This window comes from Ylistrum balloti, unplaced genomic scaffold (assembly GCF_031769215.1).
Source record: "Ylistrum balloti isolate Yb309-2 unplaced genomic scaffold, AGI_CSIRO_Ybal_v1 Utg370122, whole genome shotgun sequence".
Lineage (NCBI taxonomy): Eukaryota > Metazoa > Mollusca > Bivalvia > Pectinida > Pectinidae > Ylistrum > Ylistrum balloti.
This window is the reverse complement of record NW_026782138.1, coordinates 682489-710262: the sequence shown is the minus strand read 5'-3', so window position 1 is coordinate 710262 and position 27774 is coordinate 682489. Positions and strand designations below refer to the sequence as shown.

The 27774-nt window shown below is 35.5% G+C and overlaps 1 protein-coding gene across 2 annotated transcripts in view; it reads left to right on the top strand.

Moving 5' to 3' along the window:
• The window catches only part of LOC132550388 (uncharacterized), a 51730-nt gene that overhangs the window by 14731 nt on the left and 9225 nt on the right, over window positions 1-27774 (top strand). The window contains exons 5-33 of one of the 2 annotated variants that reach the window (XM_060214450.1): window positions 6666-6710; window positions 7203-7298; window positions 11245-11381; window positions 11642-11846; window positions 12294-12405; window positions 12990-13144; window positions 14384-14506; window positions 15377-15555; window positions 15871-16021; window positions 16240-16374; window positions 16639-16796; window positions 17225-17317; window positions 17544-17757; window positions 18682-18792; window positions 19266-19400; window positions 19950-20121; window positions 20400-20680; window positions 20833-20934; window positions 21897-21995; window positions 22446-22626; window positions 22864-22997; window positions 23309-23383; window positions 23649-23858; window positions 23982-24106; window positions 24564-24702; window positions 24881-25066; window positions 25469-25584; window positions 26658-26835; window positions 27133-27282. In XM_060214450.1, the coding sequence (XP_060070433.1) occupies window positions 6666-6710; window positions 7203-7298; window positions 11245-11381; window positions 11642-11846; window positions 12294-12405; window positions 12990-13144; window positions 14384-14506; window positions 15377-15555; window positions 15871-16021; window positions 16240-16374; window positions 16639-16796; window positions 17225-17317; window positions 17544-17757; window positions 18682-18792; window positions 19266-19400; window positions 19950-20121; window positions 20400-20680; window positions 20833-20934; window positions 21897-21995; window positions 22446-22626; window positions 22864-22997; window positions 23309-23383; window positions 23649-23858; window positions 23982-24106; window positions 24564-24702; window positions 24881-25066; window positions 25469-25584; window positions 26658-26835; window positions 27133-27282 (4197 nt within the window). Of the gene's footprint in view, window positions 1-6665; window positions 6711-7202; window positions 7299-11244; window positions 11382-11641; window positions 11847-12293; window positions 12406-12989; window positions 13145-13911; window positions 13977-14383; window positions 14507-15376; window positions 15556-15870; window positions 16022-16239; window positions 16375-16638; window positions 16797-17224; window positions 17318-17543; window positions 17758-18681; window positions 18793-19265; window positions 19401-19949; window positions 20122-20399; window positions 20681-20832; window positions 20935-21896; window positions 21996-22445; window positions 22627-22863; window positions 22998-23308; window positions 23384-23648; window positions 23859-23981; window positions 24107-24563; window positions 24703-24880; window positions 25067-25468; window positions 25585-26657; window positions 26836-27132; window positions 27283-27774 lie in introns of those variants that run through there. The other variant, XM_060214449.1, reaches the window with a different exon arrangement.

Below are 27774 nucleotides of genomic sequence, written 5' to 3'. Positions count from 1 at the left end.
TCAGATTTCTCCTTTATTCTTTGATGGCAGAAAAGATAACTTTCATTTTCTGAGATTGCTTCGCCTTAACATGCTTGTAATAAGTAGCCTTAGATATATCTATATATACATCACAGAAATAGTTGTTTCCATGATGTATGGTGCACTAAATTCAGAATATATGCTTCAGGTATATAAACAGTGTTTCTATTGTATACAGTACACTTAATTATATATTAACACTTAACACTACAAATAGAGCACACTTACAGTGTACTGATAAAGGCATATGCTGATATAGGTATGTAAATAATATATATACAGTATCTTTACAGTATACTAATAGAGTTATGTTAACAGTATATATACAGTATACTGATATAGGTATGTTAACAGTATATATACAGCATAATGATATAGTAATGATAACAGTATATATACAGTATACTGATATAGGTATGTTAACAGTATATATACAGATATATATAGGTATGTTAACAGTATATATACAGCATATATATAGATATAGTATATATACAGTATGATAACAGTATATATACAGTATACTGATATAGGTATGTTAACAGTATATATACAGTATATATACAGATATAGGTATGTTAACAGTATATATACAGTATACTGATATAGTATACAGTATATATACAGTATATATATAGGTATGTTAACAGTATATATACAGTATACTGATATAGGTATGTTAACAGTATATATATACATATAGTATAACATAGGTATATATACAGCATAATGATAATGATATAGGTATGTTAACAGTATATATACAGTATACTGATATAGGTATGTTAACAGCATATATACAGTATACTGATATAGGTATGATAACAGTATATATACAGTATACTGATATAGTAATGATAACAGTATATATACAGTATACTGATATAGGTATGTTAACAGCATATATATATACTGATATAGGTATGTTAACAGTATATATACAGTATACTGATATAGGTATGTTAACAGTATATATACAGTATACTGATATAGGTATGTTAACAGTATATATACAGCATAATGATATAGGTATGTTAACAGTATATATACAGCATAATGATATAGATATATATATACAGTATACTGATATACATGTATATATATACAGTATACTGATATAGGTATGTTAACAGTATATATACAGTATACTTATATAGGTATGATAACAGGATATATACAGTATACTGATGTAGGTACATGTATATTAATTATGTATAAACAGTGTATTACACTCATACAGTACACATGTAAATTGTACATAAAATATTGGTAATGTGTTTACAATATATTTTACTTGATAAATTGTTGATTTTTTTGCTCTAGCAATTTTTTCCCTTTTTTCTTTTCAAATCCTCAGACATCATATAGTTATATCATGCATCATTATGATCAATTAAATTGTTATGATATACATGTAGATGATGACCTACTCTATACAAGTTTATATTGCTCATAGTCCTAAACTACGGTTCTGTATACCTAATACAGGTGTTAAGTTTATAAAATATAGATTATGTTATATATGGTATATAGGCCTGTTTAGTACCTGTCCAGGAGAAGTTTATTTGAAGAGAGTTGTGATCTGTCAGTCATTGGTTTTGTCATCTCGCTGTACCTCCCTGGTCTGTTGTCCTCCCGTCCTTCAATCGTGTGTAAGAAATATTTGTTATCGCTATTTCTTGAGAAATGGATTTTTCTCAAATTTGATATGTAGGGCCCCCATGGTCACTAGTTCCCATTTGATTTTGGAACTGATAAGAAAAACAAAATGGCTGAAAGTTAGCCATCTTGGATTTCACCTGTTAAAGTTTGTTACTGCTATTAGGTTAGAAGTACTGAATGAATCTCTCTCAAATTTTTATGTGGGTTCCCTTTGGTCCTTAGTTGTGCCTGTTTGATTTTGGGACTGATCAGAAAAAAACAGAATGGTTTCCCGGGGATCATCTTGGATTTGGCAGTTAAAAGATAATTAGGATTATTTCTGGAAAGGAATGTTGAATTTCTTTATCATTAAAATCAAAAACAGAAAAGAGTAGAGAAAAGAAGGGAGAAAATCCAACATTCAAAGAACAAACAATGGTGGGTGCCAAGATTTCTCTGGGATCTCTACTTTTTTCCTTAACATAGGTTCATCACAAATTTCATACAACTGACTCCTTACTGAAAGTAATTTCTTGGGGGATAGGAATGCTTTTCAGCTCACCAGGTCAAACGTCAAGGTCTCTGTTCCTATAAACAGAATACTGGTTTCCATGCAATAACTTTAGCTCTCATTCTCTTTAGCACTCTATATTATACAGATAAATTTGTATATTGAACATGCATTTTTGGGCTAATATTTTTGGTCTGAGGGTCAAAGATCAAGGTCACGTTAACATTACTATATATAGGTGTACTGTATACAGTGCTTCTGCGACAAAAATCCTTACTAGATATTTTCATGAGTTGCATCTGAAATTCAGTGATTCTGCCAGTGACTTTCCTGAATGTGTGTCACTGTAAATATCACCTTAAACAAATAGTTTGATTTTCATGAAATTGACATAACTTCTAGTTACATAACTATAGAGTCATTTCAAGCCAGATCTGAAATGTAGTAACACCATCAATGAAGATTTCTGTAATTTGTAAATTTATCTGTCTCTTTATACTTGCTCCACCTTTTGGTCCAACACACTACATATCCATTCAAGTTATTTTATTAGGTCATCTGGACCCGAAGGGTCCGATGACCTATAGTCATCATGCTTCGTCCGTCGTCGTCCGCCGTGCGCCGTGCGCCGTCCGCCGTGCGCCGTGCGCCGTCCGTAAACTTTTCATTCAAACGACTTCTTCTCAAATACTAGAAGGTCTAGGGGGCTAATACTTGGCACAGAGGATACTGGCATGGAGCTCTACCAAGTTTGTTCAAATGAATGACCTTGACCCACTTTAAAGGTCACAGGGGTCAAATATGTTAAAATCTTTAAACAACTTCTTCTCATTAACCAAAAGGCTCAGAGTGTAGATATTGGGCCTGTGACATGCTGGGATGAAGGACTACCAAGTTTGTTCAAATGAATGACCTTGACCCACTTTAAAGGTCACAGGGGTCAAATATGTTAAAATCTTTAAACAACTTCTTCTCATTAACCAAAAGGCTCAGAGTGTAGATATTGGGCCTGTGACATGCTGGGATGAAGGACTACCAAGTTTGTTCAAATGAATGACCTTGAACCACTTTAAAGGTCACAGGGGTCAAATATGTTAAAATCTTTAAACAACTTCTTCTCAATAACCAAAAGGCTCAGATTGCTGATATTGTGCCTGTGGCATGCTGGGATGAAGGGCTATCAAGTTTGTTTAAATGAATGACCTTGAACAACTTTCAAGGTCGCAGGGGTCAAATATGTCAAAATCTTTAAATAACTTCTTCTCAAATACTAGAAGGCCTAGGGGGCTAATACTTGGCCCATAGCATGCTGGCATGGAGCCCTACAAAGTTTGTTCAAATGAATGACCTAGGCCCACTTTCAAGGTCACAGGGGTCAAATATGTTAAAATATATCTCAATAAGCAAAAGTCTATGAGTGCCGATATTGGGTCTGTAGCATGCTGGGAGGAAAGGCTACCAAGTTTATTCAAATGAATGACCTCAACCCACTTTCAAGGTCACAGGGGTCAAATATGTTAAAATCTTTAAACAACTTCTTCTCATTAACCAAAAGGCTCAGAGTGTAGATATTGGGCCTGTGACATGCTGGGATGAAGGACTACCAAGTTTGTTCAAATGAATGACCTTGAACCACTTTAAAGGTCACAGGGGTCAAATATGTTAAAATCTTTAAACAACTTCTTCTCAATAACCAAAAGGCTCAGATTGCTGATATTGTGCTTGTGGCATGCTGGGATGAAGGGCTATCAAGTTTGTTTAAATGAATGACCTTGAACAACTTTCAAGGTCACAGGGGTCAAATATGTCAAAATCTTTAAATAACTTCTTCTCAAATACTAGAAGGCCTAGGGGGCTAATACTTGGCCCATAGCATGCTGGCATAGAGCCCTACAAAGTTTGTTCAAATGAATGACCTTGGCCTACATTCAAGGTCACAGGGGTCAAATATGTTAAAATATACAAAGGTCTTCATCTCAATAAGCAAAAGTCTATGAGTGCCGATATTGGGTCTGTAGCATGCTGGGAGGAAAGGTTACCAAGTTTATTTAAATGAATGACCTTGAACAACTTTCAAGGTCGCAGGGGTCAAATATGTCAAAATCTTTAAATAACTTCTTCTCAAATACTAGAAGGCCTAGGGGGCTAATACTTGGCCCATATCATGCTGGCATGGAGCCCTACAAAGTTTGTTCAAATGAATGACCTTGGCCCACTTTCAAGGTCACAGGGGTCAAATATGTTAAAATATACAAAGGACTTCATCTCAATAAGCAAAAGTCTATGAGTGCCGATATTGGGTCTGTAGCATGCTGGGAGGAAAGGCTACCAAGTTTATTCAAATGAATGACCTCAACCCACTTTCAAGGTCACAGGGGTCAAATATGTTAAAATATACAAACGACTTCTTCTCAACAAGCAAAAGTCCATGAGTGCTGATATTGGGCCTGTAAGATGCTTGGAGGAGAGGCTACCAAGTTTGTTCAAATGAATGACCTCAACCCACTTTCTAGGTTTGGCTTGCTTTTTGTCAGATGACCGTTAAGGCCCATGGGCCTCTTGTATTATAATGTCACTTATGTGCACTAATAATTCTAAACATTAATTTATGCTTTGTAAATATGTTGATGACAGTTATATTAAGTTTAGTGATAAACGGTGCGATGATGCCATCTGTTTGTATAGTATGTGAATGATTGTCGGTTAATCCCACTTCTGCATTAGAAAGCTACTTCCCTGAATGATTACATATGATTTTTACCCAGTTTTTTGTACCAGTGTGTGTTTTTTTGTTGCAATGGCGCATACGCCAGCACTTTTCCTGGAGGATTTCACATATTTTCCAGAGATGCTTCGAACCTTTTATGATTGAAAGGTCTGCAGTCGGGGAGAGATGAAATTTCCAACCCCGAGGCGGCCCATAATTCTCAATCATGTGATTAGATCACCTCTACCTGCCCTTGAAAGTCACGTGACTGAAATGTTCTGTAAATAGGTTTGTCTAATACAGCAAGTATTGACTTCATCAAGCTTTAATGTTGGAGACACTCTTCTCAAAATTTCAGATCCTTTCTGTTCCTGTGAAGTTCATAGCACAAAAAAGATTCATGCTTTCAAATGACATAGATTAGAATTTATTGTTCTGACAGTGGAAAAAAAATGCTTTTAATCTGAAAGTTACATTTTCGCAGTTTGATTTATGCAAGATCAATTCGATTTTTTTTTTCCATCAACTTTTTAATCAAATGTAGTACTGGTATGTTGAACATGTGGTCCCTCTGTGTAAATTTTAATTTAAAATCACACAGAGAAATAACAGAGGATTGTCAACACACTTGTTACATAGTATCAAGATAAGTTAATTTATCACGGTCATATAGTATTACTTTGTAAAATGTGTAAATTGTGTGCAATTTCATTTTTGATGTAACTTCAAATTAAATTGTATTTTACAATAAAAAAATTTGGATCAGTGTGTGTGTTTTGGGATATATCTAATGTAACCTATCCATTTGGCTTATGTTTTGTGATACCTTCCCTGTAAAATTTTAACATATCCTGTTCCTGATACACAATCATATATGTTATTCAATCATACTTTTTTAGTTGTAATATTTCAATGTAAAATTGCATAAATGTCTTCTGCAGAACAGTAAAGCCTAGAGTCATAATCTTTGGCAGGTAGCTTCCTGTGATTAAGTGCTTCATGCTTAAAGGTTAAAAGAAAGAAAAGAAACTGCTTTGATGAAATTTGCATGTTACAAGATCAAGATGATTAAAATGACTCATCTAAGAACTGAATGGCCTAGAGTCATGCTACCAGTATTGGCTTTAGATTCACAGGACCTTCTGAAAAAGTCTTGGGTTGTGATACATGAATCTTGCAGGCATGGGGTGCTGCAAAATTGGAAAAAAGAATTATTTACTATTGACCAAAAATTAGTCAAACTTGTTAGAACACTCTAACCACTTCTTCTTAAGAACGACAGTGCCTGTAGTCATGGAAGGAAGCCAATAACTTGCTGAAATGCAGTATTTAGATCTTTACAAAAATAATGCTACTTTAATCAGGATAGTGTTTTCAGGTCATGCTGTTTATGTGATAAAACCTGTGTCATTTTATGTCAGAATGTGTAACAGGAACATCAGATCTAAAACTAAATTTGAGCATTAAAAGCATGATTTTCATAGGGACATTTTGCTTTGAACTTCACAACAGAAACAAATAATTTGTTTTCAAATCATATGTCTATGTATGTGTTTTCACCATCATATCATTTAAGTTTTATCATAAAAGAAGAAGGGAGTAAAGGAATAGTTTAAAAAAGCAACATAATCTGATCAAAACCTACCATAAAGAGTATATATACTCCATTTGAAAATAAAAAAAATGGTCGAGTAATGATTTTCCCTGTATGTAATCAATAATTAAAAATCATGTGCTGTAACTTTCATGATTATGGTGAATAAGTTGACTTTTCTTCTTCCTTAGGTGTTTGTGACTGGTAGCGATGATGCTGACGAGTTCAAACGACAGGTAAGTTATACAAGTACAGGGTATTCTAAAGGACATTATTAAAAATACATTTACATAATCATGTAGGGTAAGTACTTGTAAAATAGAGATCAGAACAGGACCATTAAGGCAATGGGAAAATACCAACACCTAGATGATTAGCGGTGATAGTTGAAAAGGGGGAATGTCTGATAAAAAATTCACTGAAGGCAGCATGCATGATGTGTAGGTCTTAGGCAGATGTTGCTGTTATGTTAGTATGTAGAGTATGATAATTAAACTACATGTATATTCACTGTGGTTAAAATATATTTTGCCTTAAAACTGACATTTTATTGACACCTGTTCCCAAAATTTTGTAAAACATAGAGACTATATTGAAGTACCTGTTCGTATGTACTGCACAGTTGCTTATTTTTTAATTTTTAAATTTAGAATTATTTTAGCTCTTATTTCATTTACACTGGTGATGTAGGTTTTGTTAATAAATTTAAATAACATATGTTTTGGCAGGTGTATCTACTAAGGAAGTACAGCTCTCATCATATACCTGAGCAGGACTTAAGATATTTTATCTGTACCCTATCTACAGATACTATTGTGTACAAGGTATGTATACTTTCCAACTCAGAGCCCTTCAAACATAAGGAAATCCCCCCTTTTTGGAGCATCATAAACAGACATAGCTCAATGAAGACATCACTTGGTGACACCACTCCTTCAGTTCCCTACACACAGACACAGCTCAGTGGCTCTCCCCTTTAGAACCCCACACACAGATTTTGATCAGTGACTCAATTTCCTTCTGAACTCTACAGAGACTCCCCCTTCAGAGCCTTACACACAGCTACCACTCGGTGATTTACCATGCAGAACCCCACACACAGCCATTACTCAGTGACTTCCCAATTTGGAAGTCAACACTTCATAACCTTGTACACACCTATCACTAAGTGACTCCCCATTCAGGACCCCTACACATCCATCACCTGGTGACTCCCCCATCAGAACCCTCCACAGACATCATTCATTGAACCCAGACTCCTAATGGTTTACTACAGAAACTTTCTCTTATTGAGACTGTCATATATTATTTACAAAATTCTATACCCTGTAAGGAGAAAAAAAGGAAAAAAGGAATTGTGCTGATATATTTCTAATGTTATGTTGTTTATTGGAAATTAAAAAAAATTATATATATAAAGATAATATTTACCACATCATTTTAAAAAAATGATATTTATATAAGATATTTATTTTATTTTGCTGACAAAGTTTGAGTAACACTGGAAATAAAGGAATGTATGTGTACATAGATAAACGTTATGTAAGGAAAGGAGTTGTAAAAGAAACAAAGATTTATGTCGTCTTAACCTTGTACGTGACCTTGAATTAAAGAGGCCAGTTACATTGTCCACGCGGGGAAGAAATGTAGGAAAAGAATGTTAAAGGAGTTCAAACATAGGATAATAATACTGAGAAGGAGGGTAGTAGGTCTGCAATGTACTTGTATATACTACATAGGTAGGGTTATGTTACATGGGGCAGTAGGCTATAGGCATGTCTCTCATGTGTACTTCCTAACACATACCAGTCAAATACAGGCTCTGAACGTTTGGTCAGCTTAACAGAAAAAAATAAAAAATACCTGGTATATTTATAACACATACTAAACACTCAGAATTCTAATTTGGATTATTGAAAACTCATACAAACATGTTAACCCCAACATAAATACTTATTGTTTGTAAATTTGAAGAAGTATGAAATAAATTATCAAATTTTGAAAAATATGGTATGATGTGAGTAAGCTTACACAGCTTGGAGTTTTGGATCAGACTACATAAACACAAACATCACACAATATAGATTGTCAGTATAGCATTGCTGACAGTGATTTTATTAAATATGTATAGGGTCTGGTCTAATCAAATCGAAACCAATTTATCAATAAAACATTACTAAAACTAATTATAGCACTGTCCTTCCCACTATTGATCAAACTAATTACCATAATGATGATGGTACGTGTATGTTGTATATTATTAAGGTGATAGCACAAAATGACTTGCAAAACATACTTCATTTTATAAGTTTGTTAAATCATGAAGGAGGACCTTTTCTTCCCTTGGAGATGGATAAGGATATTATTAATTTAGCTGAAAAGCATCACCAAGAAGGAAGTTATAATATCAAGAAAGAAAATCTCAGATTTGGATAAAAGGGATATTGACACTGTTGTTTTTAGATTGTAAAGATGATAAACTATTAATGTATTCAAAATGAAGTGCAACTCATATATTCACTGTGGATACATCTGAGAATTTAAAAATGTGAAAACTCTGCTTTCATCATTTGAATATTACATAATACGGAATTAATTGTCTGTATCAGTGTTTTGACATAATAGGGATATAGTCTTCAATGTTAGGAATAAATACTGTGACTTTCCTTCCATTGGTGAATTAGGGTATAGAGGGATGGGTGATGGTGATGGGGGCGGGGGTGTAAAAATGATCACTTACAAAGGCTAACCAGATCCCTACAGCAAACTCGTATTAAGTACCATAGAGTGTCAGGCAGAGACTTTTGCTTTGCTTCATTTAGGGAAGAGAGCCATGATCATTTAATTACAGCTAAGTGTCCAGGAGAAGCTTTGGTTTGCCTCAGTTAGAGAAAAGTACCTACATCATTTTGGTTACAGCTGAGTGTCAGGCAGGGACTTAGGTTTGCCTCAGTTAGAGTACAGAATCTGCATCATTTTCAGTTACAGCTGAGTGTCAGGCAGGGACTTAGATTTACCTTAGTTAGAGTACAGAACCTACATCATTTTAGTTACAGCTGAGTGTCAGGCAGGTACCATAGAGTGTCATCATTTTAGGCAGAGACTTTTGCTTTGCTTCATTTAGGGAAGAGAGCCATGATCATTTAATTACAGCTAAGTGTCCAGGAGAAGCTTTGGTTTGCCTCAGTTAGGGAAAAGTACCTACATCATTTTGGTTACAGCTGAGTGTCAGGCAGGGACTTAGATTTACCTTAGTTAGAGTACAGAACCTACATCATTTTAGTTACAGCTGAGTGTCAGGCAGGGACTTAGATTTACCTTAGTTAGAGTACAGAACCTATAATCTTTTAATCCTCACTGAGGTGAATGAATGTTTAATACAAAGGCCAGAAATGAGATGACAAGGATGGCCAAAAATGATTATAAAGAGGAGAAAAGAAAAATATCACAATTCAATTTTCTTTTACCAACATGCAAAAAGGATCACGGGTATAATTTTTACTACCCTAATTCATGGGCAAATGGTCTGTGGCCCATGTCTCCATCAATATATTTGTCCATCTTTGAACCTTTTTTGTTATGGCTATTTCTTTAAAGTTCAGGATGTACATTTAATATTCTTTATGTAAACTCTTGCTGGTCATTAGTTGTGTGGTGAATGTGGGGACTAATCAACAAAACAGTATGTCTATCTGACTACCATTCTGGATTGTGTGCCATTTTGTGAACCAGTTATAAAAAATGTATTGTTGTCAATTAAAAAGATTAAATAAAAATGGTTTTGTATATTTTGATTATTACTAAAATTGCCTTTAAACCTTTCTGACATGGCCAACATACAAATAGTTGGTATCGGGCTTCAGTCACAAATTAGGTAACCTTATGTCATTAGCAGTCTAACCTTAGAGCGTCAGATGCTACCAGTTTGATTTATAAATGTAGCAGTTTATAGTTGTTGTTACAAAGATTTTATCATTAACTGCATACAAACCCTCTGAATTCAGTTTTTTTCAATTCATGTCAGAATATTTTATCTGTCAACATCTTTTCATTGCTTAATACACTCCAAGTTAAAAGCAGAAATTGTAATACAAAAATAAAAGGAATTTAAAAAGTTTTTATTCTAGGAAGTAACATAGTTTTGGTATAAGCTTTTAAAAATATTTATTCCTACATATTCAGATCAACATGTAAAGAGGAGATATTTTTCATGAAAATTTGAAGTTATGTATTAGGGTTTCAAAGAATCACAGTTTTTTTCTGTTATGTTGTAATTGTAAGGTTATATGTGTGAGACTGACACAGAGTAAATAATCACCATATATCTTATTTTTTTCACCTGAACTACTTTTTAATATGTTTAAAAATGTTGATTAAATGATTATGTGACTCTTGTATAAATTAAGGACTGTCACAAATGAGTGAACAGGAACATGGTTCAGTGAAGAAGAGTATTTACAGAAAAATTCTAGATCACTTGATTTGTATCAAGGCTATACTGTAAGGTTTAACAATTATTCCTGTTTTCTAAGTGGCACATACACATAGTTTATCATAAAGTCTCATAGACATATTTGTATATCATTATGAATAGTTTGGTAATAAGATGTCCTATGTAATATTCAATAAGATGCATGCTGGAGACGAAGTCTGTACACATAAGACCCATGAGATTCCTTCTCATTATGTTTTTTTTCTTATTTGCATTCAGCATATTTATCACAAGATTACCATGCAGATGTACAGGTAGAATAAAATTGAATTTTACAGGGTCAGTTCACAACATCACAGCTTTGGGTCTACTTCAAAGATTTGGGAGATCCAGATTTTGAAACCCACATTGCGCTTATCCATAGCCGATTCTCTACCAACACATTCCCTAGCTGGGAGAGGGCACACCCTCAGAGGTAGGGGAGATAACCCTTACTATTATGGTTTAATGCAGCACAATGCTTGCACATTAAATATTTACATACCATTTATACCTAGATAAATTTCTGGATAACATAAGAGAGGAAACAAACAAAAAATCTGGTGCTCTCTATTGATTGATATTTTCACATGAATATCACATGTTTTCTTGTAAAGTTTGATTTGAGATTGTCAGGTCATTACACACTTCTCATGGGAGGAGAAACAAGTGCTATTGTTCCTTGTACTTATAAAGGTACCTTGCCCACAATGGAGAAATCAACACCCTACGTGGGAACAATAACCTGATGCGTGCACGAGAGGGAGTAATGAGCAGCGATGTATACGGGGACATGTTACAAGACCTGTATCCTGTTGTCGAGCAAGGCATGTCTGACTCCGGCTGTGTTGACAATGTGCTGGAATTCCTTTGTATGGCTGGTGGACGCCAACTTCCTGAGGTGAGAGAGGAAATCATTGTTACTTTCCTCTTAAAAACCTTCTGATTTCAAGTCATGTTGTCATGACAAATTTAAGAAGCATTTTTATCCAAGCATATTTTATTTGTGAGTGTTTCTGACACATATGAATGTTTGACAATAAAAAGCTGAATTTTGTCTAATTTTCTTTCAAATTGTCTTTATCTAGATGAATGATTTGTTCATTTTGAAAATGTGGAGTTGGAGAGTAAGCTTGCATATTACAATATGTATGTACTGTTTGTTCTTTTTCAGGAAGTTGTGAAGGGATCAATTTATCATTAAAGAATCATAGATATTGTTAAAGTCATGATAGTTCTGTTAAAAGTCGAAATAATCTTCAAATACATATGTACACAAGAACGACCATCACAACAACAGTGATTTATCAGGAGTTGTAATAAGTCTGATGGTGGTGGTATGTTACAGGCTGTCATGACCATGGTACCAGAGGCCTGGCAGAATGACAAGACTATGTCTGAAGACAAGAAGGCATTCTACCGATGGAGTGCCTTTGCTATGGAACCCTGGGATGGGCCAGGTCAGTGATCGGTTATAAATTGTAGCTAAACCTCAACTTCACTCAAATTTTAACAGAGGATTTGTTTTCAGTTCAAACGTACAATGCATAATTTATTATTTTGGTGGAAAAAAAAAGTATTAAGAAATTTACAGGTAACAATGATATATGTTTAATGATTGTTTTTTTTTCTGTATGTGCATCACAGTGTATTTACATTGAGGTAATTACATATTGGTGCATGTTACCTGTACATTTAATAACCACAGACATCAAACATTCAAATGACTAATTAACTTATACAAAACATAATAACCACAGCCATTAAACATTTAAAAGACAAAGAGGATGTGAATATAATAATATATAGTATAATTGTCCTTGTTGGAAAAATAAGGTTTCATAACTTGTTACTTCATTGGAGATGATTTCAGATTTTTCCTTTTATCATTTGTCTTTAAAATTTAAAAAAGATCACCATCATCATAAGGAATGATTTAAAAAGCAGAATCAGCAATATATATTCTTATCATCCTAACCACAACAAATTGTTATTAAAACAAAGATTGATGTGTGTTACATTTCTTGAACAAATTTTATTTCAGCTCTGTTAACTTTCTCTGATGGAAGATTCATTGGTGCCATCTTAGATAGGAATGGTCTGCGACCTTCACGATTCTATGTGACCAAATCTAACCACATGTACATGGCTAGTGAGGTCGGGGTAGTGGACATCCCAAACTCAGAGGTTATACAGAAGGTAGGTCTCGGTATAATCTAACCACATGTACATGGCTAGTGAGGTCGGGGTAGTGGACATCCCAAACTCAGAGGTTATACAGAAGGTAGGTCTCGGTATAATCAAACCACATGTACATGGCTAGTGAGGTCGGGGTAGTGGACATCCCAAACTCAGAGGTTATACAGAAGGTAGGTCTCGGTATAATCTAACCACATGTACATGGCTAGTGAGGTCGGGGTAGTGGACATCCCAAACTCAGAGGTTATACAGAAGGTAGGTCTCGGTATAATCTAACCACATGTACATGGCTAGTGAGGTCGGGGTAGTGGACATCCCAAACTCAGAGGTTATACAGAAGGTAGGTCTCGGTATAATCTAACCACATGTACATGGCTAGTGAGGTCGGGGTAGTGGACATCCCAAACTCAGAGGTTATACAGAAGGTAGGTCTCGGTATAATCTAACCACATGTACATGGCTAGTGAGGTCGGGGTAGTGGACATCCCAAACTCAGAGGTTATACAGAAGGTAGGTCTCGGTATAATCTAACCACATGTACATGGCTAGTGAGGTCGGGGTAGTGGACATCCCAAACTCAGAGGTTATACAGAAGGTAGGTCTCAGTATAATCTAACCACATGTACATGGCTAGTGAGGTCAGGGTAGTGGACATCCCAAACTCAGGTCATGGAATAATCTAACCACATGTACATGGCTAGTGAGGTCGGGGTAGTGGACATCCCAAACTCAGAGGTTATACAGAAGGTAGGTCTCGGTATAATCTAACCACATGTACATGGCTAGTGAGGTCGGGGTAGTGGACATCCCAAACTCAGAGGTTATACAGAAGGTAGGTCTCAGTATAATCTAACCACTGAACTAACTTTTTTCTGTCTCAGTGGAATCTAGCCACATACACATGGCTTGTGAGGTCGTACAGAGGGTATGTTTTGAAGTTCTAACATTCTCAAAGTAGGGGGCTATCAAAATACACAGACAGGTGCATGGTTCCTCATATATCAAACATCTCAAGTCTACAGATTTCCTCAACATTGAGGAATGGTATGTGATACAATGTACTAACTACTTTTAATAATTTGTTGCACATGTTTGGAATTTGGAGTTGAATTGATCTGTATGTACACTATGTATGGTTTAGTCATCATTGTGGATAATAAATGCATTGACACCAGGAAATTAGTGAAAGTTTGGTGAAAGATTGTTAGATATCTGACCAGAGATAAAACTTTGTTGTAGGGTCGTCTTAAGCCTGGTCGGATGTTACTTGTAGACACACACCAGAAAACCTTTATGAAAGATGATGTTCTCAAGGCACAGATTGCGACTCTCCGCCCCAACCAGAAATGGCTGACAGAAGAGGTAGGTCACAATTGAAAGGATCTGGCGTTTCATGATTCACAATATTTGTGAGAATGAAAAAAATAAAAAAAAGGTTGTGTGCAAATACCGAAGAATGAAATAGATTTTTAAAAAAGTAAGCTTTTTCAGTTCTGTAGACATTGCATCTGAGTTAGCTTTTTCAGTTCTGTAGACATTGCATCTGAGTTAGCTTTTTCTATTCTGTAGACATTGTACCTGAGTAAGCTTATCAATTCTGTAGACATTGTAACTGAGTAAGCTTATCAATTCTGTAGACATTGTACTTGAGTAAGCTTATCAATTCTGTAGACATTGTACCTGAGTAAGCTTTTTCTGTTCTGTAGACATTGTACCTGAGTAAGCTTTTTCAGTTCTGTAGACATTGCATCTGAGTAAGCTTTTTCAGTTCTGTAGACATTGTACTTGAGTAAGCTTTTTCAGTTCTGTAGACATTGTACCTGAGTAAGCTTTTTCAGTTGTGTTGACATTGTACTTGAGTAAGCTTTTTCAGTTCTGTAGACATTGTACCTGAGTAAGCTTTTCCTGTTCTGTAAACATTGTACCTGAGTAAGCTTTTCCTGTTCTGTAAACATTGTACTTGAGTAAGCTTTTTCAGTTCTGTAAACATTGTACTTGAGTAAGCTTTTTCAGTTCTGTAGACATTGCATCTGAGTAAGCTTTTTCAGTTCTGTAGACATTGTACTTGAGTAAGCTTTTTCAGTTCTGTAGACATTGTACCTGAGTAAGCTTTTTCAGTTGTGTTGACATTGTACTTGAGTAAGCTTTTTCAGTTGTGTTGACATTGTACCTGAGTAAGCTTTTTCAGTTCTGTTGACAATTTTGATCAGATATTTTTTCCCTGTTCCCTAGACAATGTCTTTGAGTGAGCTAACCGAGGCACACGTCCCTAGGGAAGTGGTAACTCAGCCTCAGTTAGAAGTGGAGGAGTATGATCATGGAGGATTCCTGGAGAAGGACAGACGTCTGGCCCTGTATGGTTATACAGTAGAAGCCATCAATCTCCTGGTGCTTCCTATGGTAAAGGAAAAGTGAGTAAGACTTATTTCACCTGGTTATTATCGGCATGTTGCTTGGCACTGTTTCAAGTACGGCAGTGATATAAAGGTTTGGGCTAATCCTCTGTTATCTGATTGGATAACTCAGTTAAACATTTTTCATGCTGTTGATGTCTTTTGTTTAACAGTGTTGAGTCTTACAACAGAATATATATCATATATGGTAGATAAAAGAAATCTACATAAGGTGGTTGAGGAGGGAATGGGGAGCTTTTTGTGGTTTTCTTCATTAAGAAATAAGAATATATTTTACAATTTTAGCTTTGTAAACAAATATCACTATTACAGGAAGGAAGCGCTGGGCTCGATGGGAAATGATGCTCCTCTAGCATGTTTGTCTCAGTATAGTCCTCTCATCTTTGACTACTTCAAACAGCTGTTCGCCCAGGTCACCAACCCACCTATAGATCCATTTAGAGAGAAAATTGTCATGTCACTGGTAAGTTACACTGAACAAAAACTCTGTATATAAAGGTAATATTTACTGATGTTGGAGCTCTGGTGCTTAAAACTGCATTAGATTAAAGAGAAATGTTTATAAAAAAATTATCGGCTTGGTTATTCATACTGGTAGCCTATATATCATTATTCATGAAAAAATTATTACTGACAATACAGAAATAAGATCTTGATTAAAACCACTGATCTTTGCTACAGGCATGTCCCATCGGTCCGGAGGCCAACATCCTGTCACCATCATCAGAACAGTGTAAGAGACTATGGCTGAACCAGCCAATTCTGTCACTACAGGACATGGAGGTGCTCAAGTATACCACCCACAGAGGATGGAGGGTAAGTCATCAGACTGATAGACAGTAGAATCAGTGTATGGAGAAATGAATTGTCCTTCTGTTAGTGGGACTTTCTTTTGCTGCTTATAAATGGACTTATAAAGTGTTTATGTTTTTATATCATTTCATAATGTTCAAATAAATAAAGTTTGATATATAGACATATATAAATATAGGTATGATAATATACAAATAAGTATAGGAGAGAAGCCCATTTGCATTTTTAAAGGGAAGCATACTCTGATTTTGAATCATTAAATTCTAGACAAAGCAGATAGACATCACATTCCCAGTCAGTGAGGGACCAGAAGGGGTCAGTCCTGCTCTTCACAGAGTGTGCGTGGAGGCTGCTGAAGCTGCAGAGGAATACCAGTTAATCTGTCTGACTGACCGTCAAATTGGAAAGGACCATATTCCAATACCGTAAGTCTTACTGCTGACTTGGCCTTAAATGTCCACATTCCTGTACCTCAAGTCTTACTGACTTGGCCTTAAATGTCCACATTCCTGTACCTCAAGTCTTACTGACTTGGCCTTAAATGTCCACATTCCTGTACCTCAAGTTTTACTGATTTGGCATTAAAGGTCCATGTTGCAATACTGTAAAGCTTGCTGTCTGTAAAGCTAATCCTGTAGAGACTAAATGGTTAAAATTTCATATTTTTAGATAGTTATGCATGTGAATGATTTCATCTTGATATAGTTAAGGCATATCTTTACTGAAATTTCAAGTTTTTATCTGTAAGGGTCAGTTTATAAATGAATTTGTGTTTAAAATGATTTTGATTTTATTATTAGAACATTTGTTTTGTTTGTTTGTTCTGAGACTTGCCCAATATCTTTACTATCAGGTCCCTATTGGCCGTGGGAGCTGTCCATCATCATTTGATTGACAAGAAGCTCCGCCTAAAGGTTGGACTGATCCTGGAGACCGGCGAAGCCAGGTGAGAGTGGTTATTTAGTACAAATGAACTGATATTAGAGTGGTTGAATTTTAGATGTTCTACAAGGACATTTTGTATCCGATTCTACATAAGAGCTCAATTCACTGTACAATTTAACTTGCTGAAGGTGTATCATATATATGGTTAAAGTTTTGTGGTAGGTTGGCTGACAATTTCTTAAGATAGATGTTGATATACAATGTACATGTATGTTTGACTACAACAGGGAGGTACACCACATCTGTACATTGTTGGGTTATGGTGTAGATGCCATCTGTCCCTACCTGGTGTTTGAGACTGTTGCACGCCTGAGGGATGAGGCGTTGTTGACACCACCTCTGTCAGATGATGTGGTCTATAGTAACTACCGTGATGCTGTGGCTCGAGGAATATCCAAGGTCATGGCTAAGATGGGTATATCAACCCTACATAGTTACAAGGTAGGAATGACACTCAGAGACAACGAGTCTCCATCATACACACTCAAAGACAACGGGTCTCCATCATATACACTCAGAGACAACGTGTCTCCATCATATACACTCAGAGACAACGGGTCTCCATCATATACACTCAGAGACTACGGGTCTCCATCATATACACTCAGAGACAACGGGTCTCCATCATATACACTCAGAGACTACAGGTCTCCATCATATACACTCAGAGACAACGGGTCTCCATCATATACACTCAGAGACAACGGGTCTCCATCATATACACTCAGAGACAACGGGTCTCCATCATATACACTCAGAGACAACGGGTCTCCATCATATACACTCAGAGACAATGGGTCTCCATCATAACATAGGTCTGTAATTTTGTTAAGTTGAATATTTCATGTTTACATTCCTGATAAGTTTAAGAAATCACAACCCATGGAATTATGAGGATGATTGATGACAGTAAATAAAAGTTACAAACAACCTCACAAATACACTATAAACAGACATTGTACTTATTTCATCAGAAATCTTACCTAAGTACTTTCAAACAAAATACGTCCAAAGAATAACTTAAATATATATAAAAAAATTTAAAAAGTCCTTTCCTATCATTTTCCAAGTGTTGGATGAAATAGCAAGTGACATAATTTCAGTTTCTTAGCTAGGTAGTGTGTGTGTACCATATGTCAGTATTCTTTTAATATCAAGTCACCATCAAAGTTTGTACAAAATATCATTTTTTTATCAATATTTCATCTGCAGTCATAACATCAATGTTTAAACTTCACATAAACACAATTTGAGGTTAATGAAGGGTAAAGAAGTAATGAATATAATGTTCAACTGGCTATGATTGCCATACATGTTTTCAATATTATTTCGATGAATAAAATTGAATATTTGTTATTGTTGTAGGGGGCGCAAATTTTTGAGGCAGTAGGACTGCATAAGGAGGTAGTGGATCTATGCTTCAAGGGTACAGCTTCTCGTATAGGAGGGGTCACCTTCAAGGAACTGGCTAATGAGGTAGGTATACAGCTATGTTATTGGTTATAGGTGGCGGAGTGATTGATTTACCGATGATAAATACATTTGTACACATCATCATGACATCATTTTTGTTGTAGATTAAGTCATGATGTGAATGATGAAGAATCAACATTTTAAAACCAGTGTATTTATTCAGAAATTGTGTTATATTTTTGTTTATGTCCTTTGAAGGTTTAAAAGTGAAAATAAGGTATTAGTTTATTGATAAATTTTGCGATTGACAATTTTCAAAAGAAACCACAGATATAACAATACTATGGAATTATACATTACTAGGTGTCTCCGGTACCTAAGTGTTAAATTTCTACAATGACAGCATGTCTGATACCTAGTTTTATTGTTAAAACAAATATGTATACAAGGTTATAAGGTTATAAGTACATTGTATAATGAATAACCACATATAGACAATAGTGTAGGTCTCTGATAAAGAATTTGTACCCAAATAGGTCCTCAACCGACATCAGCAGGCGTACTCCGAAAGGGAATGTGACGATGCGATTATCATGAACCCTGGCTTCTACCACTGGAGAGATGGTGGAGAAAAACACATCAATGACCCTCGGTCAATAGCTAACCTTCAGGTAAATAGTCAGGGTCAACATTTCATCTGTAGCTGTTTAGGTAGCGAGTCAAAACACCGAAACACAGTTTACTGTGTAGTTGTCTAATCTTGCAGGACTTATATTTCATGGTTCTTCGGGTTTGGTCTAGTTCACGGTGATTAAATTTTTTGCATGTCGATATATTAGTATCTGTGCGTATAGGCCTATATATAGATTCCCTTTGATTCGCTTCTAGATGTTTTCAGTGTATTTATTTTTGAGCTATTTTTAATGACTATGAATATATTGAAAGCAAATCTCCTGCAAATATAACCAACTTTAAGGCAACACATGGATGTCTTTTAGTTTGAAAGTAATCTATAGTTAGAGTTAGGTACCTCAACATTTAACCTCCAAGTATAGTGAAACACATTAACAACCATAGCAGAATATTTAATCTCTTAATCATACCATCAAACAGTCAAACAGTTTCAAGAGTAAAATGAAAAGAAAATAAAAAAAATCAATTTCTTGTTACTTACTTTCAACAGTTACTAAGTAATTAAAATAATTTCATCGTCTTTACAGGATGCTGCTAAAAATAAAAACAAGAACTCCTATTCCAAATTCACGGAGTCATCATGGGAGAGTGTGAGGAAATGTACACTTCGTGGTCAGTTAGACTTTGTCTACGCCAAGGAACCTTTGGATGTGTCCGAGGTTGAAGAGGCAGCCAACATTGTTAGACGTTTCTGTACAGGTAATTAGACAAGGTGTATTCCCTGTCTGTAAGAGAATTGGGAAGGGTGACTAGATATACATAAATTAGTGTTTTCCTTAGGAATAAAAATCATTCTATCATAGGTATGAAAGTTTACAAGCTCAACTGATTTACTCATTAAGAAAAGACAATGCTTCAGATTGTTGAAATATCCAGAATGACTATTTTGTGGAATATGATGATCATCTCTAGAACCTTTGTTTGTGGCAGTTGCCAAAGGTCTGTTGAATTATTGCTATGTATTTATGCCATGTCAGGTGCTATGAGTTTTGGAAGTCTGTCTATCGAGGCCCACTCCACACTAGCTGTAGCAATGAACCGTGTAGGAGGCAAGTCTAACACTGGAGAGGGGGGAGAGAACCCTGACCGTTACCTCAACAATGATGACCCCATGTTCAACAAGAGGTCAAGCATCAAACAAGTAGCCTCTGGCCGGTTCGGAGTGACCAGCTCGTACCTGTCACATGCTGATGAGCTACAGATCAAGATGGCCCAGGGAGCTAAGCCAGGTGAAGGAGGAGAATTACCTGGTCATAAGGTACATATCTTCAGATAAAACAATACATCTCAGTTTATCCGAGAACTACTACTTATTTCTAGGAATTGAAATAGTTTTATAGACAGCAGATTTATATAATGAATAACCGAGGTATCAGAACACATTGATATTGAAATTGTGTTATTTTCTAGGTATCAAAGGAGATTGCCAGGACGCGTCACTCTGTCCCAGGAGTGGGGCTCATCAGCCCTCCCCCTCATCATGACATCTATTCCATAGAGGATCTCGCTGAGGTAAAATCCCAGTCCCCCTGAAAATGAATTGTTAGAAATACAACCTGATAGTAATGATTGAAAGTTGAGTTTTGTTTGAAAAATCAAATAAAAAGGTCGTAAAATCAAATAAATTAAGGTTTTAGCATTAAATCAAAATAAAATTAAAAACAGTAAAAGAAAGAGTTGTAATTATTACGTTAGATTAGATGCATATGAGCGTGAATTAACAGAAAAAATATATATCATTTTTTTAATCATATTATTTTATTTTTAAATCAATGAATCTCCCGCCCATACATGTAGGTTAGTGTTCAGAATTCGGTAAATGTTGTTTCTGCAAAAAACAAAAACAAAAAAATTCCTACAAATGGAATAGTTCCTGAGGACAACAAATTTTCTTAATCATTGGGAAATTAGCATCCACATCATGTCAAAACACACATAAATAAACTATATACAGTGCATAACATATTCAGGGAGCATGAGATTATATTTATTTTTGAGAAAACATCACTATTGTTATCAAGCAGACATTAAATTAATTCTGTGCGATATTTTACTTCTATAAAAAACAAATTTCAGTTCATTATTATTTATAATAATAAAACATGATAAGACAATAAAAGACAAATACATTTTGAAAACAACCAAAATGGCAATAGTATCATACTGACGACATTTTTTATGTAATCAAGAGAAATAACTCCAGTTAAATTGGCAGTTTCACTAAACTTTGCAGACAGGAAAATTGATAATCTAGGCAATATTGGCTGGGATTATCAAGTATCCACTGTGTCATTCCTTTTCACAAAGCGTAGGAACCAGACAAGGTAATACTTTATCTAGTTTATTTTAGGGGTATCTACTTTATGTGCTGTTAATCCATCCCCAAAAAATTCAAAAGAAAAAAAAAAGAAAACCACCCAAACATTATGATTATTATAGTATTGTTTCATGGATTTTGTTTCTTCCTGTTTCAGTTGATATATGATCTCAAGTGTGCCAATCCCAAAGCTAGGATCAGTGTTAAGCTTGTGTCAGAGGTTGGTGTGGGCATCATCGCAGCTGGGGTTGCCAAGGTAACTGTTTTGGCCATCATATCTAATGAATCGAGATTGATTAAAAAGAGAAACACCAAAAAAACAAAGAAAAGAGTGACTGTATATGTTACTCAAGTGCTGAACTTGCAATGATATTTTAGGGTTTGCTGGTAAGGTTGAAATAAATTTTATAGCCTTATCAGGCTGTGACATGTCATATACCTTTTCATAGACATTCATGTTTGAAATGAAAATATAAGTGTACACTTGTGTAACCATATTCAAAACAACAATAGTGCCGTACTTTGTCCTCCCTTCCCTAACAACCAAAGAATATAGAGTATGTTTTTAAGAATTATGAGGTCATATAATTTTTATGAGGAATGGTAAAGGTGTGTTTTTTATGGTTATTGAGTAAAACGTTTTGTTAATGGATAGATGTTTTTATAGTTTCAAAGTAACATGATGAGCTGGTGTATTAATTCCCAGGGTCATGCTGAGCACATCACAATCTCTGGCCATGATGGTGGTACTGGGGCCAGCAGCTGGACTGGTATAAAGAATGCTGGGTTACCATGGGAACTGGGTATCTCGGAGACACACCAAGTACTTGTCATGAATGACCTTAGGTCAAGAGTGGTTCTTCAGGCTGATGGACAAATTAGGACAGGTATTCTAGTTGTCTGAATTACCATATATACATTATTTGTAAAGCTATGTAACAAATTTAGGTATTTTTACATTATGAGTATTTCTTTATTGCCTTTGATAGTAAGATGATTAGTTAACAGGGTGTTACCACAGATATCACTAAGACATGTTATAGTGTTAGCTCATAAAACACATCATATCTGATATTTTTTATCTTATGACAATTTATGATAGGACTGTGGTTTTGTTCCAACAGGTCGGGATGTTGTGATCGCCGCGATGATGGGGGCTGATGAATTTGGTTTTAGTACTGCCCCGCTTATAGCCATGGGATGTACCATGATGAGGAAGTGTCATCTCAACACCTGTCCTGTTGGCGTGGCAACACAGGTAAGATATAGATTACCAAGTGTAGCAACACATGTGAAACATTTATTACCTGGCATATCGGTAAGGTATTGAGTTTCTGGCATAGCAACAAACGTAAGGTATTGAGTTCCTGGCATAGCAACCAACGTAAGGTATCAATTATCTGGAATAGCAACACAGGTAAGGTATTGATTACCTGGATTTGTAATGACCAAAATGGGAATAAAATATAATAGTGATATGATGAAAATCAACTATATATATATATATTTACATATATTTATACTAATGATATTAACATCATTGAAATGTATTTTCCTTAACACTTTTAGGATCCTGTACTCAGGAAGAAATTTGCTGGAAAACCTGAATATGTTGTCAACTATCTATTCTTCATTGCTGAGGAGGTAAGAAGTTTGACATCCCATCCTAAATCTAACTCTCAGGTCCATTATGCAGTGTGAAATCATAAAGAAAAAGAAACAAGAATCTTGACTCTCATAGGTGATTTCCTGCATTAGACTTTAGAAAAAAAATATTTTCCAGAAATTTCTACAGATTATCCTTTCAATCTTGTGAGTGTAGAAGTAAAAATGTTTGCATACCAGAGGACAATACAAATAAAGAATTGCATTAATATTGATGTTATGTTGGGACTTATTTTTTTATAAGATCCGAGAGATTATGGCCAAGATGGGATTGAGAAAGTTCCAGGAACTTGTGGGACGTACAGACAGATTAGCTTTTAACCCTGACCCAGAGAATCCAAAAGCTGGTCTTCTAGACTACCAAGCTATGCTGAAAAACGCACTAGACCTTCGCCCTGATACCAACATTGTTGGAGGCAGCATGTCGCAGGAGTTCAACCTGGAGAATCGACTGGTATGTTTGCTTATATATCTCTGTAATGTTGATAGATATTTTCTGTGACCTGCGTGTATAATTATATTAACAGAAAATCTTCCTCATACACATGTTGCTGACTCATGCTGACATATTCTGCAGGATTACAAAGTGTTGGAGAAAGCACGAAAGGTCATTGAAGGTCAAGAAAAACAAGTTGTCATAGATACAACCATCAGGAATGAGGACCGCACCTTTGGAGCCACACTTAGCTACTATGTGTCCCAGTAAGACATTTTTTCTGTAGATTCTTTAACACATCTCTTCATCCTTAGGCTATACTCAGAATATTATTATAGTCTCTTCACATGAGTGAGACATATTTTACCATATATTACAGTTACAGTACTGAAAATTATTATCAGGAATTTATTTATCATTGACCTTGACTGGATCATACCAGGAAAGTATTATAATATTGTAGAGCTATGATAGAGTCAGGAAAGTATGATCATTGGAAATATTATCATTTAGGGGAAAGATGGTGATGTGAGATGATCCTTTATAGTACAAAAAGTTTGATGAATGAGGAAAATGTTCTGATTTTCATATTTTCAAAGATTGAGAATTCACAAAATATAAAGATAGCTTTAAATTAGAAAAATTGTGGTCTCCAATAAAAATGAAACTCACAGTATATGAAAAGACAAAAGTACAAACTAATTGTTAGAGCTGGTGTTACAGGAAGACTGTAGAGGATGGACTCCCAGACAAGAGTATTCTCATCAATCTGAAGGGGTCAGGAGGTCAAAGCTTCTGTGCCTTCCTGGCCAAGGGCATCCATGTGACCTTGGAGGGTGATGCTAATGATTATGTTGGAAAGGTACAGATATTTGTCAGCTGGGATTCTTGGCTGTAAAAAACTTGCATCAATTTGTAATTAATTGGGAGAAAATTACGAAAATTAGAGTGTTTTAAGTGATCATTATGGTGAAAATGCATTTAAATTAATATAATGTAGTATTAGTAAGCTGAAATAAAATGATGTCAATGTTCTGTAGGGTTTGTCTGGAGGAGAGATTGTGATCTACCCTCCAAAGGACATGTCTCCAGCATTCTGCTCTGAGGAGAACATCATTGTTGGCAATGTTGTCCTGTATGGAGCTACATCAGGAAAGGCATTCCTTTGTGGACAGACTGCGGAGCGGTTCTGTGTCCGTAACTCGGGAGTGACAGCTGTCTGTGAGGTATGTATCCATGTCTTATCACCCTATATCATACTGAAACAGTATTTTATAAGCTGATTGATGATATAGAATTCAGTTCTGACATTTTCTTTCTCATTTTGACCTTATTTTGGGTAAGAATCTAGATGATGCAGTTATACAAAGACTAAGCATCATTCCAGCTCTTTTTTCTAAGTAGTACTTATTTTATCATTCCTCACTAAATACTGTGCTAGATTATTTATGTACGACTTGCACTTTCCATTAAATGAAACCTTACCAATGGTAATGTTATAAGAGAGTTGTTCTTTTTCTGAAAGCTTCATCTGATTTAAAATCAATGAAATTAAGAAATTGGTATACTTTAACTATATTTTGAACCTCTTGTACGGCCTCATAGTTGATCTCTTGATTTCCTGACAGGGCTGTGGTGATCATGGCTGTGAGTACATGACTGGAGGCAGAGTTGTCGTTCTAGGATTAACTGGGCGGAATTTTGCAGCTGGAATGTCTGGTGGCATTGCTTATGTATATGACAAGTAAGTTCAAGCTTTAAAACATTTACTATCAGAGCTGGGTTATTTTCCTCGGCTAAATTTTTAACAGTTGGATTACAAAAAAGAAATATAAATGAGATCTTCAAATGACTAAATTTTAAATCCATCATCTTTTCAATAGCCTTGCATCTGTCCTCCCTCCATCCATCATTCATCCTTAGATAATCATTTTTATTGCTATTTCTTAAAAAGTTTTTTTTTATCCCCCATCATCAGATGGTGAACTATTCAATTCCCCCTATGTCCATGGTCTGTCCTCTGTCCCTTTGTCCATAAGCAATTTTTGTTATAACTATTTCTTGAAAAGATCTTTCTCAAATTTCATATGTATGTTCTCCTTGTTCCATAGTTGTGCCATATATTTTGAGCAGACTGGTGGCCATCTTGGATTTCAACAATAACAGTTTGTTATTGCTATTTCTTCAGTAGTGTTGGATGGATCTCTCTCCAATTTCACGTTTAGGTTCTCCTTGGTCCCTAGTTGTACCCCTTTGATTTTGGGACTGATCACAAAAAAGAAAATGGCTGACAGACAACCATCTTCGATTTGGCCATTAGAGATGATAAAAATAATTAAAGGACTATATCTTCCGAGGAATGTACAGATTTTGTATAACTTTGAGTGAAAATAGAGGAGAAAAGAAGGGAAAAGATCCAACTTTCAAAGAACAAATAAAGATCAAACAATGGTTGGTGCCAAGATCGCTCTGGGGTCTCTTGTTGATTTGGAGACTGATCAGAAAAGCAAAATGGCTGACAGGTGTATCGCTTGAATTTTGGCAATGTATGTTTGTTGTTGCTATTTCTTCAGAAGAACTGAATGGATATTTCTCAATTTGCAAATGTATGCTATCCATGGTACCTAGTTGTGCCCTTTTGATTTTAGGACTGATCAGACAGACAACCATCTTTGATTTGAGAGTTAAAGATTATAATTGCATTATTTCTTCAGAGGAATTCTCAAATTTCAAACTGATGTGTCACTTATTTTAGGTTTAGGTTTAGGTGTATAATTAAGGACTTGTTTGAGATATGGTGATTTATTTCTATGATAGGTTGAAGATGTTCCACCAGCGTTGTAACCAGGAATCTGTTGCCCTGGAGACTCTTGACCTTCCAGAGGATGTTACGTTTGTCTATGACCTGCTAACAGAGTTCCAGGAGAAGACAGGATCCCGTCTGGCTCATAGAATTCTTGACAACTGGCAGGAGGAAAAAGTCCACTTTGTTAAGGTATATAGCATTAGTTTGATTGTAGAAAGTTTTGTAAGTTTGATTTAGAATCCCTGTAAGATTTTAGATGTGAGGATGGGTCCATTCTTGTTTCATTCAGGACAGACTGGGATGTTGAAAGAATCACAATGCATAAGTAACTGTAATATGTGGCACATTATTTGTTTTTTTTTTCTTCGTTACATGAAAAATTAGATGTAGACATGGCATATACATTGTTTTCCATTTTATCATTATAAGAGAAATTGTGTTATGTACTCAGAAATGCTTTGACTGGGCGGTTACACTGTTTAACAGGTGTTTCCTCATGAGTTTAAACGGGCCCTGCTGGAGGCCGAGAAAGAGAAGGCTGCCGCACACAATGACGAGGGTGTAAAGAATGGTGTTGTCAATGGCGTAAATGGAAATGGCTACGGGGAGGATCTCATTATCAATGGACAGGAAAAGGTGAGGAAGGCTTATGCTGTGTATTAGGGAAGGACCATTAGAGAAAATAATTCTATATTCCTGTGTATTAGGGAAGGACCATTAGAGAAAGTGATTTTATAATCCTGTGTATTAGGGAAGGACCATTAGAGAAAGTAATTTTATAATCCTGTGTATTAGGGAAGGGCCATTAGAGAAAATAATTTTATAATCCTGTGTATTAGGGAAGGACCATTAGAGAAAGTAATTTTATAATCCTGTGTATTAGGGAAGGACCATTAGAGAAAGTGATTTTATAATCCTGTGTATTAGGGAAGGACCATTAGAGAAAGTAATTTTATAATCCTGTGTATTAGGGAAGGGCCATTAGAGAAAATAATTTTATAATCCTGTGTATTAGGGAAGGACCATTAGAGAAAGTAATTTTATAATCCTGTGTATTAGGGAAGGACCATTAGAGAAAGTAATTTTATAATCCTGTGTATTAGGGAAGGGCCATTAGAGAAAATAATT